Source organism: Podarcis pityusensis (assembly GCF_964106645.2).
Source record: "Podarcis pityusensis genome assembly, chromosome: 16".
In the NCBI taxonomy this organism is placed as follows: Eukaryota; Metazoa; Chordata; class Lepidosauria; order Squamata; family Lacertidae; genus Podarcis; species Podarcis pityusensis.
Genome location: NC_138041.1, coordinates 3,370,838 through 3,388,789, shown reverse-complemented (window position 1 = coordinate 3,388,789; position 17,952 = coordinate 3,370,838). Strand labels below are relative to the sequence as shown.

The 17,952-nt window shown below is 45.5% G+C and overlaps 1 protein-coding gene across 2 annotated transcripts in view; it reads right to left on the bottom strand.

Moving 5' to 3' along the window:
• The window catches only part of LOC308465793 (methanethiol oxidase-like), a 28,621-nt gene that overhangs the window by 9,804 nt on the left and 865 nt on the right, over positions 1-17,952 (bottom strand). The window contains exons 1-6 of one of the 2 annotated variants that reach the window (XM_080986044.1): positions 14,505-14,630; positions 13,003-13,056; positions 8,841-8,953; positions 5,932-6,117; positions 2,812-2,932; positions 584-766 (exon numbers count right to left, since the gene is read on the bottom strand). In XM_080986044.1, the coding sequence (XP_080842170.1) occupies positions 584-766; positions 2,812-2,932; positions 5,932-6,117; positions 8,841-8,953; positions 13,003-13,056; positions 14,505-14,556 (709 nt within the window). In that variant the 5' untranslated portion in view covers positions 14,557-14,630. Of the gene's footprint in view, positions 1-583; positions 767-2,811; positions 2,933-5,931; positions 6,118-8,840; positions 8,954-13,002; positions 13,057-14,504; positions 14,631-17,952 lie in introns of those variants that run through there. The other variant, XM_080986045.1, reaches the window with a different exon arrangement.

The following is a 17,952-nucleotide window of genomic DNA, read 5'->3' as shown; positions in this document are numbered from 1 at the left end:
CTGAAGACGCAAGGCGCGGCTGCACAGGTGAGGCTGCTTGGTAACTCACAGCACCTGGTGGCAAGAGCCGGGAAGGGATATAAGGGCAGCATTTCCCTTCGGCTCTTTGCCACAGCAACACGTTCCTTGCCTTGCTGCGTTTGGCTCCTTGACTCCTGGCTTCTTGATCCTCGGACCCCTGACTTCGTGACTCCTTGCTTCTTGACCTTCGAACGCTTTACTCCGCGACTCCTTGCTTCTTGACCCTTGGACCCTTGACTTCGTGACTCCTTGCTTCCTGACCCTCGGACCCCTGATTTCGTGACTCCTTGCTTCCTGACCCTCGGACCCTCGGCTTCTTGATTCCTGGCTCTCTGAAACCTCAGACTCCTGGCTTCTGGACTCCCGTTGCTGCTCCCACCCCGCCATCTTGCCCCCGGTCTCGACGTCCCCAGCCGGGACTTCGTGACACACTAGGACAGGAATAAAGCCCCCTTCTCTGCTTTCTGACTCCACAAACCACTGGGATCTGAAGGCGGCCCTGAAATCGACCGCCTCAATGGCAGGTGTTCCCACCCACCCCCGTCTCAAACGAAGGATGTACCTTTCTTCAGATCCTCTGGGTTGAAACCGTTCGCAAAGTACTTGGGCACTCCCCACTCGGTGCTGATCATGACATTGTGCCTGGGCTGATACCAGAAGTCGTAGCCTTGTGGCGGCTCGTCTCCAGGCCGCTCCCAGGTCCCTTTCACTTCCCAGGTCTCCGCGTCAATAAGGATGAATCCGCCTGCAGTCACAAGAACAACAACTGTTCTCAGAAAGCGACTTATTTATGGAGAGAAGTGATTTGGGTTGAGGTCATTGAGGGTAGCGGGGGTGCAAATTAATTCAAACAGGCATGGGGAGGCACACATTTGTGTGTGTGTGTGTGTGTGTGTGTGTGTGGAGACTGGGGTAGGGTGCAAGGATGTGAATAGTTGCCAGGAGACCATATATTTATGCAATATTAATAAATATGATAATGATATATTTATACCCCATCCATCTGGCTGGGTTTCTGCAGCCACTCTGGGCAGCTCCCAACAGAATACTAAAAACACAATAAAACATCAAACATTGAAAACTTCCCTAAACAGGGCTGCCTTCAGATGTCTTCTAAAAGTCAGATAGTTGTTTATTTCCTTGACATCTGATGGGAGGGTGGGTGTTCCACAGGGCGGGTGCCACTACCGAGAAGGCCCTCTGCCTGGTTCCCTGTGACTTCGGTTCTTGCAATGATGGAACCTCCAGAAGGCCCTCGGAGCTGGACCTCAGTGTCCGGGCAGAACGATGGGGGTGGAGACACTCCTTCAGGTATACTGGACTGAGGCTGTTTAGGACTTTAAAGGTCAGCACCAACTCTTTGAATTGTGCTCGGAAACGTACTGGGAGCCAATGAAGATCTTTCAGGACGGGGGTTATATGGTCTCGGCAGCCACTCCCAGTCTCCAGTCTAGCTATTATTATCCTTCCTCCCTCATGTCTGTTGTTCAGCAGAGTGCATCCCTTTGCAGCTTAAAAGGGGAGCTTATATAGGCTGGTTTTAGGCTTTTAGTTTTAATACAGTGGTACCTCTGGTTACAGACGTTTCAGGTTACAGACTCCGCTAACCCAGAAATATTACCTCGGGCTAAGAACTTTGCTTCAAGATGAGAACAGAAATCGTGTGGCGGCAGCAGGAGGCCCCATTAGCTAAAGTGGTGCTTCAGGTTAAGAACGGACCTCCGGAACGAATTAAGTTCTTAACCGGAGGTACCACTCTAATCCAGGATGTACTGTGGGTATCCCACACTGGGGAGTCTGTGGCCCTCCAGATATGGCTAGATTTCAATTCCCATCATCCTTCCTGATCATTGGCAATGGTGGCTGGGGGGCAATGGGAGTTAACATCAGGAAAGACCTGCTGGGTCAAGCCAAAGGGATCCCACTGGTCCAGTGCTGGGAATCACAGGTGGAGAGAGGGTTCTCGTGCTCAGCTCCTGCTTTTGGGTTTTCCACTGGGGTATCTCTGGGAGGGCTGCATTAAGACCGTTAGAGGCCCCAAACACTTAAAGACTTTGGTGCCTCCATATATATCTCTAATTCAAAATATAAACCATAAAATAAAAAATTAATATTATATGTGTGTGTGTATGTAATTTTTTCTCTGATTGTGGGAGGTTTTTTTGTGGAACCTGATTCACAATACGGTCCATAGTAAATCCGGTAATGGAAAATTTCTGTGGTTCTCCTCTCCCCTCGATGCCCTTATTTCGTTGAATGGTTAATCCAGCCCTGGCCACTGTGAGAAGAGAATGCTAGACTGGATGAGCCCCGCTTTGGCCTGATCCAGCGGCAGGGCTATCCTCATGTTTCTATACTATTCTTACAGGGTCTCTGGGTGCAGAATGCAGTGCTGGCGAGGCCCCAGCCACTCACAATCTAAATATTTGCCCAAAGGCATCTATAAACATATACAGACGTATCTTGGATCTCAAACACCTTGATACCTGGACGTTTTGGCTCCTGAATGCCGCAAACCTGGAAGTGAGTGTTTCGGTTTGCGAACGTTTTGTGGAAACTGAACGTCCGAAGTGGCTTTGAGTGCAAGAAGCTTCTGCGGCCAATCGGAAATCTGTGTCTTGGTTTTCGAACGGTTTTTGGGAGTCGAAGGGACTTCCAGAACGGATTAACTTCGACAGCCAAGGTACGACTGTAGTAGCATATGCCAACTGCATATACATTTTGCACCATGGGGCTCTGCCTCCCACGCCCTTTAAGTCCCAAGTGACACACACACACAGCTGGCCATACCTTTCCCATTGCCAAGTGTGTCGGCCAAAGCGCTGATCATCACCTCTCCGCTACCCAGGCAGTGGGAGGTGTGTGGGAAAGTCAAGTTGCACTTCTCAAAGACTTCCCTGGGCTCAATAACCTGAGAGGAGAGTCAGGGACAGAATTAAGTTTCTGGTGTGATTATTCTTCCTGTTCTTTACACAAAAGCACTTTTTTCTTAAAATCCAGGATTCAGCACACGCACAGATCAAACTCCAAAGGCCGTCACCAGTGAGGGCTGTAATGTGATTAAAATGATCTTCCTCAGTGGATCATGTGAGTTTTGCTGAACTCACCAGTTCTTAATTGCTCCATGTTCTATAAAGATATGTTTTTTCTCAGAGGAACTTATTCTCCTGTTGATGGTTCTTTGCTCCTTATAAAAACTGTCTCATTTCTCTTCTAGATCTTTCTTCTTTCGCTACTTTAGTTGTGTGGACACCACACATTTATATCACATGACTTCCCCCAAAGAATCCTGGGGACCGTAGTTTGTTATGGATGCTGGGAATTATAGCATCATGAGGGGTAATCAACAGTTCCCAGGATTCTTAAAGGAAGTCACTTGCTTCAGATATATGGTGAGTTTCTCTGTCATTTCAATTGTTGAGGTTGCGTGCTTGACCTGTTCAGAGTAGACCAATTGAAATTGCAAGACAACTAATTTGTATGTATGTATGTATGTATGCAAATGGGAAGTAAATTGAGTACAAAGTCTGTATCTAAATTCTAATCAGAAATTAATGTACTTAAATTAGTTGTCTTGCAATTTCAATTGGTCTACTCTGAACAGGTCAAGCACGCAACCTCAAGAATTGAAATGACAGAGAAACTCACCATATATCTAAAGCAAGTAATTAAGCAAGAATTATGGTACTGGAGGAGACTCTTGAGAGTCCCATGGACTGCAAGAAGATCAGACCTCTCCATTCTGAAGGAAACCAGCCCTGAGTGCTCACTGGAAGGACAGATCCTGAAGCTGAGGCTCCAATACTTTGGCCCCCTCATGAGAAGAGAAGACTCCCTGGAAAAGACCCTGATGTTGGGAAAGATGGAGCGCACAAGGAGAAGGGGACGACAGAGGACGAGATCGTTGAACAGTGTTCTCGAAGAGACCAGCATGAGTTTGACCAAACTGCAGGAGGCAGTGGAAGACAGGAGTGCCTGGTGTGCTCTGGTCCAGGGGGTCACGAAGAGGAGGACACAACTAAATGACTAAACAACAACATGTATATGTATAAAAACTGCAATATAAAGTCTTGTTTCTAATACATTCATTTGAATTTTAAGTCATAGTTAAGAGGTGGAGGAACTCAAATCTGTTCTTTTTTGACACGTTCGTCGGCTTTCTGTCTGTTCTGTTTTCCTGGTCTATATCACCAGGAAAACCATATCAATTTACCCCTTCCTGGGCATGTTTACCTTTAATGCCCAATCTATTTCTGCTCTCACGATCTCGACTGCATCCTCTGAAAACATTTTAAACATCCCCCGCCAAAGCCAACACTTTTGATGGGAGGAGACCCGCCTCTGCTGATTGTGGCTCAATATCATCTACTCTAATTACAGTTTCTGGGCGTAATTGCTTTTGTATGACTTATGAATCATTCTTCTCCGACGAAGCCTATTCTCAGCTTCTGCAGCGCAACAAACTTTTTTTACTCCAGCCAATAATGGAGTGAGCCAAAGGTGTTTTTCTGGGTCAGCAATATATTACCTATACGCCTTCCCTAATTTCTACTCCTCTTCTCATCAGCAACCAAATCACAAGGGTGGTTTCTTGTTCCCCTCGTTTGGACTCATTAAAAGCGGTCCTGTCTTAAGTCCTCGTTTCCATTTTATTCATTGGTTAGACTCTTGGACGTGGGGCGTAATGACTGGATTGTTCAGGGGTGGGAACCTCAGGAGAATAATGTGGCCCTCTATTTCTGTGGGATGTGATACATAAGTAGCAGTCAAGTACAGTGGTACCTCGCAAGACGAATGCCTCACAAGACGAAAAACTCGCAAGACGAAAGAGTTTTTCGTTTTTTGAGTTGCTTCGCAAGACGAATTTCCCTATGGGCTTGCTTCGCAAGACGAAAAACGAAAACGTCTTGCAAGTTTGTTTCCTTTTTCTTAAAGTCTTCAAAATCACCAAAGTCTTCAAAAACCTCAAAAAAGGCTACCACACCGCATGCTATGAGTTGCTCCTCAAAGTCACCCTGAGAAGGGGCGTGGCTTAGGAGGGGGCATCGCCTGGAGAGAGTCCTGAGGGCCAGACAGAGAGGTCTGGAGGGCCGCATCTGGCTTCCACCGCAGCATTCGCCATCCCTGTGTTCTAAACCTGCCACTGCCAACCTCAGTACATTTCAACACGCATCGCGAATGCCATTAATGTGGCAGCAGCAAAACTTCGGAACTCCCTTCCTACAGATGTCAGAGATGGGCTTTCACTGCCCTCTTTTCGGTGTCTGCTAAGAACATTTCCTCCCAGACACGCAGGATGTTGACCTGTGTCTTCACCTGGTTTTTAGCTTAGCATTGAATGTAATTTTTTAAAAGAAAATGTTTTAAATCAGTGGTTCTCAAAGGGCGTGCCATGCTAGTGTGGCAGGAGAGGATGGCAAGTGTGGCAGGAATATTCAAGGGTAATCAATGTTACATTTTGGGAATGATTCAAATGTTCTTAGGTGGCTGCTGTGCTGTTTTATACTTTCTCGAAGTTCCATGTACACACACAGCAGTTTTGTTCTTCTGCGTTATAAATCAAGCATGGCCAAGAGTTGTTTCTTTTCATTTTCCAATGTATTCCTTATCAATAAAAAATTTGTTGTGCTGCCAGCGAATTTCTGAAAGTGTGGCCTAGAGAGAAAAGTTTGAGAACCACTCTTTTAAATATTTGTTTTTAACTGTTTTTCATCGGTGTTTTTTTCCTTTTCTTTTTAGGAAACAAGTTGGGAGGTGGGTTTTTTTAAAATTCTTTTTACAATCAAGATGCACCTAGATATTATGAAATAAATGAATGATAACTTCAGGACCCTTCCGCTACATCCACCCTCCCCCCACTCTACCCAAGCCTATCCTAGTCCTGCTCCTTTTGAGGGAAGGAAGACGTACTTTGAACATCCTGGGGGCTCGCAGGTCCGTCCCCGTATCCACTATGTAAATGCGGGAAGACCCCAGGCTGGGCAGGACCAGACGGTTACGCTTCTTGCTGGTGTCTCCGAAGCAGCTGCTGCAGGCGTTCCACCCCGTGTGATGAAGCTCATCGTCAATATACAGCATGGGAAGGCGATGGATCACCTATTGGGAAGACGGGAGAGTAAGGTAAGTCTTCTGGGTGAGGTGGGGGGGGCAGATGTCCACCCCTCTGCCCAAAGCGCTTCCATGTGCGTCTCATTTCCAAAAGTGCAAACTGAATAGGTTTCCCTTGAAATGTGAACTGAATTCATTTTTGTCTTCCATCCTTTGCTCATTGCATAGCTGTGCCCTCGCTGTCGCCTGCGGCAGCTTGCTCACTTTGCCTAACAATCGGGCCAGCCCCTGCCTCTTCTGACAAAGGGCATATTTTGACATGGGCAACTCTATTCTTTTTATTTTAAAAAACAGAAATGTTATGTACTGAGTTGAATAGGATCCAAAATACAGCAGTCTGATTGGTCCTAGAACAATAGGATCCAGAATGCAGCAGTCTGATTGGTCCTAGAACAATAGGATCCAGAATGCAGCAGTCTGATTGGTCCACAGGAGCCACCCAATCCAACACCAGGTGGAAGTGAATCTGCAACCTGATTGGCCTACAGGAGAATCCCAGAATCAGCCAATCACGTGGGGCCCATTGTGTAAATAATGTATATAAAGCAGATATTCTGGGGGAACTTCCATTCCTCCTCACTACTATGAGCTGAATAAAGAGCATGAAATCCACACTCGACTCCGAGTATATTTCAGGAAACGTTTTCCTTTTTCTTTTACGAGAGCTTCAACTAGGCTATGAATACTGAAAGAGAAAATATACACGAGGTGCTTACACAATGAATAATGCGAAGATGCACATTAGCAAATATGGGCTTGTATACGATGGAATTAATGGGCCCAAATTAGTTGCTGCGGGGCTAGTGACATTTCCCAGACAAGTGATGCCAGCGTCATGTGCTTTCATTTAAGGGAGTGTTTATTTGAGGAACCTGAACAAGTTATCACTTAGCACTTCAAGTGGTGATTCCAGCGATATGAAAAAAAGGTCGATTTTGCCCCTGGGGTGCAGTTCACGCAAATGAACTGCAGGTGCACAGCTCTGGCCGATCTGGAAGAAACTGTTCTATTAATTTGACGCATGTTAATTGTTCTCAGGTCTTATTAAGTTGCTTCGTCTTCGCCTTTCCAGCAAAAAGTATCTTGGAGATTGTCAGCAAAGGCCTTCCCGATATTTCTTAACTGGGAGAGGGGGTGGAAATAACACAGGGCACGTACAAAGGGACCCTGTAATGCAGGAATATGCAGCCGTCCCATACGGGGATTGGACCTGCAAATTTGGCATTATCAGAACCATGCTCTAACAGACGGAGCTAGCCAGGTTTCGGTATGGCTGTTCAAAAAGCGAACGAACCAAGGAGGTAAGGAGAGCCCTGCTAGATTAGGTTGGGATCAGTAGAGGCAATATAAAGCTCCTTTTCAGACAGTGCATAGTTAAACTCCGGAACTCCTTCCCACAAGACAGAAGGGACATGATAAAGGTAAAGGTAAAGGGACCCCTGACCATTAGGCCCAATCGTGGCCGACTCTGGGGTTGCAGCGCTCATCTCGCTTTATTGGCCAAGGGAGCCGGTGTACAGCTTCCGGGTCATGTGGCCAGCAGGACTAAGCCACTTCTGGCAAACCAGAGCAGCGCACGGAAACGCCGTTTACCTTCCTGCCAGAGTGGTACCTATTTATCTACTTGCACTTTGACGTGCTTTCGAACTGCTAGGTGGGCAGGAGCAGGGACTGAGCAACGGGAGCTCACCCCGTCGCAGGGATTTGAACCGCCGACCTTCTGATCGGCAAGCCCTAGGCTCTGTGGTTTAACCCACAGCGCCACCCGTGTCCCAAGGGACATGATAGATGCATATAAAATTAAGTATGGAATGGTGAAAGTGGGTGGAGAATTTTTTTTCCTCCTTCTCTCATAACCCTAGAATTTAATGGGCATTGAACTCATCCAACAAAGCTGAATGCTAGAAGATTAAGGACAGAATCTCTGCCGTGCAAAGAAGACCTGCCTTTTGCTGATTCCGCCCCTCAACTTTTTGGCAGCCAGTTTCTGCAGAGTCCTTTGGTTTCGGGGAATGAGGAGTGTCGAATAATGAACCCGTAAGAGGACTTCTAAGGCAGAGATGCTTCCCTAGAAACTCTGACCATCTTTGAGGTTCCCATCAGTTCTCGAAGGCATTCCACGACGCCTTCTGAAGTCTCCTTCCACCCCTTAGGTTTGAGCTTTCTTCCATCTTCCCCCCCGGGGGTTGTCTTTCCGGACGATTCTAATCGAGGTTACCTGTCACCTCGCTAAGATTCCCAGGCTATAAATCAGCTGGTGGCAGAAAGCGTAATTAATTAATTGCTGCTGGCAATACACAAAAGGAGTCAGAATCCGCGTTTACATGGAACGGAATTGAGTCTCAATGCCTTTCCCGACCCACTTTGGACCGTGGGTTCTGAATTCGAATGCTGGCTGTCTTCCATGCCAGAGATAGTTTGGCTGCTAAACAATTTCTTTCCTACATGCTACTTTCCAACCTGAGAAGTGTGGATCTTTCTCAACCATTCTTGGAGGTGAATCTTTTGTGAGGCTACAGTCCCCAAAGACAGGCTTTCGGCTGTGTGGTAAAGATTCCTAAAGCCAGCTTTCCCAAGTCAGACGCCTTCTCCAGCTGCTTCGGACTACAGCTCCCATCAGCCCCACCTGCGCTAGCTAGGGCTGATGGGAGTTGTAGTCTGAAGCAGCCAGAAGGGGCACCAGGCGAGAGAAGGCAGATCTAATGTGATACCTGGCAATAGCAGGGAGATTCCGGATCCACATCCACCGTAGCAAGGTAATCAGGCTGCTGTGTTCCAGTCCCAGTTAAGATGCAGGGGACGTAGATCAGCTTCTCTCGTGGACCTTCAGGGAGGGAAAGTCCATATTTAGGGATCTGTCTTGGGTGAGGAAAGGGATGAGCTCTGAGCTACTCAGCCCAAGCTTAGGGAAATCTTTTGGCAAAGCTTACCTGTATCTAATACCATCCTAACAGTCTTTCGATATCACCTTATCGCAACGATCCCTGTAGGACAGGCAACAATCTGTCCCAATATTACATACCGAATGTGATTTTTCTAAGGTTACAGTGGACGCTCGGGTTGCGAATGTGATCCGTGTGGGATGCACGTTCGCAACCCATGCCTGTGCATGCACGGGTCGCAATTCACCGCTTCTGCACATGCGCAAAGAGCAATTTAGCACTTCTGCGCATGCGCAACCGCCGAAACCCGGAAGTAACCCATTCCGGTACTTCCGGGTTTCGGCGGTCTGTAACCTGAAAAATCGCAACCTGAAGCGGCTTTTCCCCGGACAAGATTGTGGCACCCAAATGGCCACCGCAATCTCATGTGAGAAAATGGGATGTCCCGTTTTTCCCAGCACATTTGGTGAGTATGACATCGCCATCCTCACTAACAGCCATGGCTAGCCTTATCCTCCACAAGTTTGTCCAATCCTCTGTTAGTGTGCCATGATCCAATACACGGAAGCTGGAATGTTTACACCAAAGCCTAAAACTGAAAATCCTGCTTGAGGGATCTGGTCGGCCGCTATGAGAACAGGATACGCAACTGGCCAGATTCCACAGACTCTCCTTATGTTCTTAGTATTTCAGTGGAAGATTAAAAGAGCTGCTTAGTTGTTTTAGGGACAGGAGGTGGAACTTGTGGACCTCCAGATGTCACTGGGCTCCAACTCAAATGCAGGTGGCACAATTAAAAGATGGTTGGAAGGTCTTGCATCCACAAAATATTAGACTTTATGGGACAAAGAAGTGCCTGGAAACTGGAAGTGAAATCAGAGTGAAGCCTCTTTAAATAGCCGCCGTCGTCTAAGGTCTCCCTGCAAGGAGGAAACCAAAGCTTTACCTCTGTTGCACATTCAAAACACATTCTTTCCCTCAACTGCAGTTTACCTCACACAAGAGTTATAATTCCCAGCAACGAACTACAGGGCCCAGAATTCCTTGAGGGGCGAGAAGGGGCTTCGGAGGAGCTTTAAAAGTACTGTGCGCACCACAGCCTAAGACGAATGCTCAGACAACAGGCCGCCTAGAAGCATCCTCTGATTCACAATTCCCAGTGACTCTGCATTTTCTGAATTCAGGCGCCCAGGGAAATTTTAATAAGCTTTGATGAATTGAAAGTAATTTGTTACCTGCCAGCTTGGACAACTTTTCTTTATTGTGCTGAGTGCAATATGCGGTGCTGTTAAGAGGCGTGGAAGGTTAATATAGAAGACTCGAAAGACTTTGAGTGTGGTTATTAATTCTTATTTCGCCCTTCATCCGAGGACCTCAGGGCAGCGTAAATGTCCCTGCTACTGCTTTATCAAGGCAGGTGATGCTTGGCTTAATGTGTGTTTAGTGGGGAATTTAATTCTGGCCTCTTTGATGTCAATCCAGTGCTCTGGGTGCAGTTTCTTACACATTTCAGAAAGGGCATTTGAATGCAGACAATGAAGCGGCATTCATATAACCTGGCCATAATGATGCGGGCCTAGGTAACTACTAGGTTGGACTACCGCGATGCGCTCCACGTGGGGCCACCCTTGACGTTGATTTGGAAACTGCAGCTAATGCAGAATGTCTTGACTTTTGGCTGGAACAGTTCTGCACCGGTGCATTCAGTACTTTTTTTGTGTGTGAAAAAAATGAGGTGCCGGCACTCATATCTTGATAAAAGTGCCGGGCGTACCAGCACACAGTGAGTGTATTATTCCAAAACTGAAAGCTTTGCAGTGGCTACTGGTATATTACCGAGCTAAGTTTTGTTAGTGTAAAAAGGTAAAGGGACCCCTGACCATTAGGTCCAGTGACGGCCAACTCTGGGGTTGCGGCGCTCATCTCGCTTTATTGGCCGAGGGAGCCAGCGTGCAGCTTCCGGGTCATGTGGCCAGCAGGACTAAGCCACTTCTGGCGAACCAGAGCAGGGCACGGAAACGCCGTTTACCTTACCTCCGGAGCGGTACCTATTTATCTACTTGCACTTTGACGTGCTTTGGAACTGCTAGGTTGGCAGGAGCAGGGACCGAGCAACGGGAGCTCACCCCGTCGCAGGGATTCTAACTGCCGACCTTCTGATCGGCAAGCCCTAGGCTCTGTGGTTTAACCCACAGCGCCACCCTCGTCCCTGTTAGTTAGTGTAGAAATCCCTAAATGGACCAGGTTCCCTGAAGAGATATTTTTCATTCTTTATACACCAGCCAGATCATTGTGATCATCTGAAGACGCCCTCCTGACTGTCCGACAGTATTCATGTATTTATTTATGCCACATTTGCGCCACATTTTTACGTGTTATGATAGCACTTGAACAAGTCATGGCTTCCCTCCCCCAAAGAATTCTGGGAGTTGTAGCTCAGTATGGATCATCATCATCATTGTTATGATAACAATAACAACTTGTTTTTTGTACCCCACCCATCTGACTGGATTGCCCTAGCCACTCTGGGTGGCTTCCAACATAATATTGCAGAAACACAACAACACAACACAACAGCACATATTAAAAGCATCCCGATACAGGGCTGCCTTCAGATCAGTGCGGGATTTACCATATTTTTCGCTCTATAAGACGCACCAGACCACAAGACGCACCTAGTTTTTGGAGGAGTAAAACAAGAAAAAAAATATTCTGAATCTCAGAAGCCAGAACAGCAAGAAGGATCGCTGCGCAGTGAAAGCAGCAATCCCTCTTGCTGTTCTGGCTTCTGGGATAGCTGCGTAGCCTGCATTCGCTCCATAAGACGCACACACATTTCCCCTTAGTTTTTAGGAGGAAAAAAGTGAGTCTTATAGAGCAAAAAATACAGTATGTATGAGCTAAACAAGCTATAGCTTAGGGCCCCACTCTTTTGGGGGCCCCAAATTTTTTTCACTATTAATATACTTCTGCGTAATTGTATTTCAGTTCAACAATTACTTTGATAAAATACATATTTTGTTATGTGCAAATGGTTTAGATACCTATTAGGCCCATAAATTACCATATAGCATATATTCAGCACAAAAAACAGCAACAAGGCTGTCTTCAGATGTCTATGGAAGATTACTGTATATCATTACTTATCTCTTTGATATCTGACGGGAGGAGTTCCACAGGGCAGGTGTGAGATCTTGGAAAAGATGTTAAGAGGCCCCACCCGGAGCTACAATTCACAGATTGTTAAACCACTCTAAGAATTGTACCTCTGCAACAGGGGCCTCTCAGCACTCTTAACAAAGTACAGCTCCCGAGATTCTTTAGGGGAAACCATGACTGCCTAAAGTGGTATCACAGCACTTTAAATAAACAGTGCAAATGTGGCATAAGTTTCTTCACAAACCAAGACTTCTAGTGTGATGGCCCCCACAATTTGGAATGCTGTTCCTACTGAAATCAGACAGGTGCCAACAATCCTGATATTTCATCACCTGCTGAAAATGTTCCTGTTTCGCCAAGCATTTTCTGACAACGAATGAGATCCTTCTGTCTTTTATAGTTTTATGAAGCTTTGATGCTTTTATTGTACACCACTGTTATATAGCTATAGCTAGAGATTGTTTGTAAATTTTCTTATAATAAAATAAAAAAACTGACCCCTGCTGGAACAGAGCAGTCCCCACACCTTTCCTCCCACAGCAGCTAACTGGATGTCCCTGGGAAGACCACAAGAAGGGCACAAACAGAACAGCACATCCTCTTTTACACCCTCAACAACTGGTCTTTCAATGTATCCTGCTCCTTTACCTGGAAGTTTTGCCATAATTATTAGCCACTGATAAACCACACCTCCTCTGTGCTTGTGCCTAATCCCTTAATCTTCCTCCTGAGCAATCTTGATTTGGGAGCACTGCTAAACCTGATTGTTGTGTGGCTTGATATAAGGTCTCAATTTTTTTCTGGCCGGTGGTGGAATCAGTTTGAGACTTACCTCTCATAGCATCCAGAGGGGTTGCATAACCTGGGCCATGACATCCACACTGCTCTGTAGGTTTTGAAAGAGGGAGAGGGAAAGAGTCAGCATATCCACATCAAAAATATTATAATTATTATTAAAATTAACTTACAGCAATAAAAAGCACATACATTAAAACCAGCATTAAAAAACAGAGAAAGATGTCAAACTTACTCACATTTTTTAAAAAGGCAGGACTGAAACAGACCCATTGAAGTTACTTTAAATTATTTACTTCTAATGAGAGACTGACAACTAAGGGATGCAATCATAGGGGCAGTGCTTTTTTCTGGGGAGAAGCAGGGGTACACATACCCCTAAACATTTTGTGAATCCAAGTTTGGCCTCATTGAGGAGCAGTATTTCAATGTGAGTAGGAAAATGAGAGTACCCCTAAACATATTCCAGGAGGGGAATAGGGTGTGTGTCCACAGTGCCGGATTTCTGTATAAGCTAAACAAGCTATAGCTTAGGGCCCCACTCTCTTGGGGGCCCCAAAAAAATTTAAAGGAAAAAAAACCTGGATGTTTCCAAAATACAGTGGTACCTCGGGTTACATACGCTTCAGGTTACAGACTCCGCTAACCCAGAAATAGTGCTTCAGGTTAAGAACTTTGCTTCAGGATGAGAACAGAAATCGTGCTCTGGCGGCGCGGCAGCAGCAGGAGGCCCCATTAGCTAAAGTGGTGCTTCAGGTTAAGAACAGTTTCGGGTTAAGTACGGATCTCCGGAACGAATTACCGTATTTTTCGCTCTATAAGACGCACCAGACCAGAAGACGAAGCTAATTTTTGGAGGAGGAAAAAAAGAAAAAAAATATTCTGAATCTCAGAAGCCAGAACAGCAAGAGGGATCGTTGCGCAGTGAAAGCAGCAATCCCTCTTGCTGTTCTGGCTTCTGGGATAGCTGCGCAGCCTGCATTCGCTCCATAAGACGCACACACATTTCCCCTTACTTTTTAGGAGGGGGAAAATGAGTCTTATAGAGCAAAAAATATGGTAAGTACTTAACCCGAGGTACCACTGTATAAGATAAAAAGCAAATAAAATAAAATAAAACCAACATACAGCAACAGTGTTTTGTGTAGGCTCCCATGATGTAAGTTATGGGCCCCGCACATCGCATATATTCACCCCAAAAAACAGCGGCAATTTGTGGTTGACAAAGGACAGCTGGACGTATAAAGGGCCCTGTTACGTTCAGTAGCTGAGGGCCTCATCAGACCTCAATCCGGCCCTGTGTGTGTCTCCTAAAAACTGTCCACAGCACCCTTAAGAAACTACAACTCCCAGGATACTTGGGGGACGGACGGACGGGAACACGGCATCATGACATTTTAAATGTACGCCGCCACCAAGGAAACACCCTCCGCCCCTCGATATTCAACCGAAATCTTCCATCCTGAGCCCGCTGGAGCTAATCTTGAGAGCAAGAAGCCTCTCGGCTTCTTCTTCTTCCTCCGTATCCGGTCTTTGCACCTGCTTGCAGTTTGAGTTGAGCAAGAGTCGAGCTGTACACTCGTATGGCCATTCCCACAACCTCTGTGCCACAGCCCTGGCGCTCTTTTGAAGGCAGGCAGGTGGCAAAGGCAGAGGGGGGAGCCCAATAAAGGACGGACCAGTCAAGGCTGGGGGGCATGAATAGGGGACGGACCACGAGAGGAAGACTTGGTCCCAGAGGCCCGCGCAGATCAAATTGATGGATTTTATGCCTAAATGGCTTAAATGAAGTGTCAGAAATCAGGGGGACCAAAAATTTCAATAAGGAATGGGGGAAATTGATAACCTGTCTTAAAAAGCATTGTAAACAGTTAAAACCATTAGCAGGACATTGGAATATCACTTGTAGCTTAGTGGTGAATTTTGGACACAGCGGAGATGCAAAAGATTTGGATGGTCGTAAAAGATGCAGGAGGAAATGATTAACAGTAGGGGAGGAGGAAAGTCCAAGAGATTCCTTATTTTTTACTTTATGTGTTCTATATAGGTGACTAAAATTTCAATCTGAAAAGCCAAACAAATAAATTTATTTTAAAAAAGAAAACAAGAAAGAGCTCTGGTCTTGCAAGTTCACTATGGTAATACCCAGATAACAGAGAGGTGTTTTGTTTTGTTTTTTAATGTAATTTTTAGGAGAGATTAAAAGGTAAAATAAAGGTGTGTGGGTTTTTTAAAAAAAAATGTAATTAGGGTTGTGTTCAATACTTCCCACCCACCCACCAGGCCAATTTTACAAGTTATATCGTTGGTTTCAGTGCTTTAAGAGTGTAAACCACTGTTGCAGAAAGGCATCATATAAATGCAATTCATAAATCATAATTATTAATGATAAAATAATAATAATAATAAGCTGCTCAGACTAAAGCCATTGAAATCCCGTTTTTGAGCTATTTTAAAGGATTATCAGCTTACCATATATCTGAATTTTCCTGGACATTTTTGCCGATTTCTGCCTGGACACTGCTTCCGACTACAGCATTCCGAGAATGTCAGGGAATATTATGGGGTGGATCCAAGTACATTATACTGTGGGTAGACCCATTCAAATGAATAGCCCTAAGTTTGTCGGGCCCATTTATTCTTAATGGGTGCACTTGGACTAACGCTAGACACAACCCTCAAAATTTGTAAGGAATGTGGAGATAGTATGAAGTTGCATGATGTTGTTTATATAGAAATTATGGGATGCATCCAGCTAAGTTATGCAATCTGTCCAGAATAGACGCATTGAAATTGAGGGATCCAAGTCAGTCAGGTCCATTCACTTCAACAGATTTACCCTGAAAAGATCTAACACTGGTTACAACCCTATAATAAAGCTTTTTTAAAAAAAAAAAATCTAGAGAATGTTTAGTTTGTCACTGTAATGCACACATAAGGTGTTTGCTTCACGATACCACAAGTCATGATCAATATCTCCATGTGCTGCCCATTAATTAATGCACTCCAAATTAGTTATGAGTGTGTGTGGCCTGCTTTACAGAAGAGAACCCTATATTTAAAGGTGGCCTATTTGATGGGCTATCTAGTAGGGCTGCCGTACGTCCAGGTTTTCCCAGACACATTGGGGATTTGGCCGGAAAATGGCATCTGGGCAGACTTTTGACAATATGTTTGGGGAAACCCAGACGTGTAGTGGGGGGTGTTAATATTTTTTAATAAAATAATTTAAAAATCAAGGAAAGGCCCAAGGTCTGATTTAAAAAGAAAAGGTCTGATTTAAAGAAGGGATTGTAAGAAGGGGGAACAGGAAATGCCTTCATACTGCCCATCCACAAGGTTCTAGCCAATGTTATTCCTGCTGAGAGTAGACCAATAGAAACTAATCCACATGAGTAATTTAGGCCATTTAATCTAGCTAGATTCCACCAGCAATTAGCTCCTGGTAGATGACTGTGCGCCCTTGAATGGAAACTCCCTTGTCCGTGTCAATCATTGTTGTTTATTCTCTTCCAACTCAATATCATTTGCATGGGTGCAGACCTCAAAACTGGTCAGACCACACCTGGAATATTGTGTCCAGTTCTGGGCGCCAGAGTTTAGGAAGCATATTGACAAGCTGGAATGTTTGCAGAGGAGGGTGACAAAGACATGACCAAGGGTGTGCAAGCCAAGCCTTATTGGGAATGGTTGAGGAAGCTGAGTATGTTTAGCCTGGAAAAGAGGAGATATGAGAGCCATCTTCAAATATCCGAAGGGCTGTCACATGGAAGATGGAGCAAGATTGTTTTCTCCAGCTCTGGAAAATAGGACTCAAACCAATGGCTTCAAGTTATAAGAAAGGAGATTCTAACTAAAGTTCAGGAAGAACTTTCTGGCAGTAAGAGCTGTGCAACAGTGGAATGAACAGCCTCAAGTGGTTGTGAACTCTCCTTCCTTGGAGGTTTTTAAGCAGAAGATGGAGGGCCACCTGTAAGATATGATTCAGCGGTGGCTTCTGACAAAACCCTGTCACCCCTTCAGCATCCAGACCCTCCACCCAATCTTCTCCCTCTGACGTCTTCTCAGGATCCCACCACCAATCTCTCAGCTCTGAGCCTTCCTCCTCTGAGCACTCCTCTCATGCTTTTCATTGTGCATTCATGATTATTTGCGCTCATGATGGTGTCAGGGCTTTTATACACAATCTTGCTTTCAAAGCTTTCAGGGAAGGCATATGGGTTCATTTCCAATCAGAAATTCGTTTCCTTTAAAGTCGCAGTTGTCCTTCTCTCGCAATTTGTAAAGAAGAACGGGAACTTTTTATAAATTACAGTGGTACCTCTGGATACGAACAGGATCCGTTCCGGAGCCCCGTTCGCATCCTGAAGTAAACACAACCCGCGTCTGCACGTGCGCGGGTCGCGATTCGCTGCTTCCGTGCATGCGTGTGACGTCATTTTGAGCGTCTGCGCGTGTGTTCCGTTACTTCCGGGTCGCCGCGGAGCGCAACCCGAAAGCGCTCAACCTGAAGCAACTTCAACCCGAGGTGTGACTGTACTTAAAAAGACGACAAAATGAATTGGACTCCTTGGCAGGTTTTGAATAAACATACACAAATTTAGTGAGGGTTAACGTAGTAGATAGATAATACAAGGATGTATACAATTTTACAATATGCAGAGAACAACATAAGTTGAGAAATCAGAGAAAGGAGCTGAGGGAAGTCTGGGGGGGAGGGTTTATTGGGAGGGAGAGAAAAAAAGGGCAGTAGTATTGGGGAGGCATCGCAGGAAAAGAACTAATGGAAGTGGAATTCTGTGTGGACGGTCTGGTATCAATCCAGCACCGAGGCACTTTTATTGCATCAGTGCCCCTACAGAAAAGCCTCACCAGTCTGGAGAGACCCTGAATGAATGAATGAATGAACTAAAAGAGAATGCTAACTCCAAGTAGGCTTGCTCAGAAGTATAAGACTGAATAAGATGGAGATGCAAAGAGGTGGACT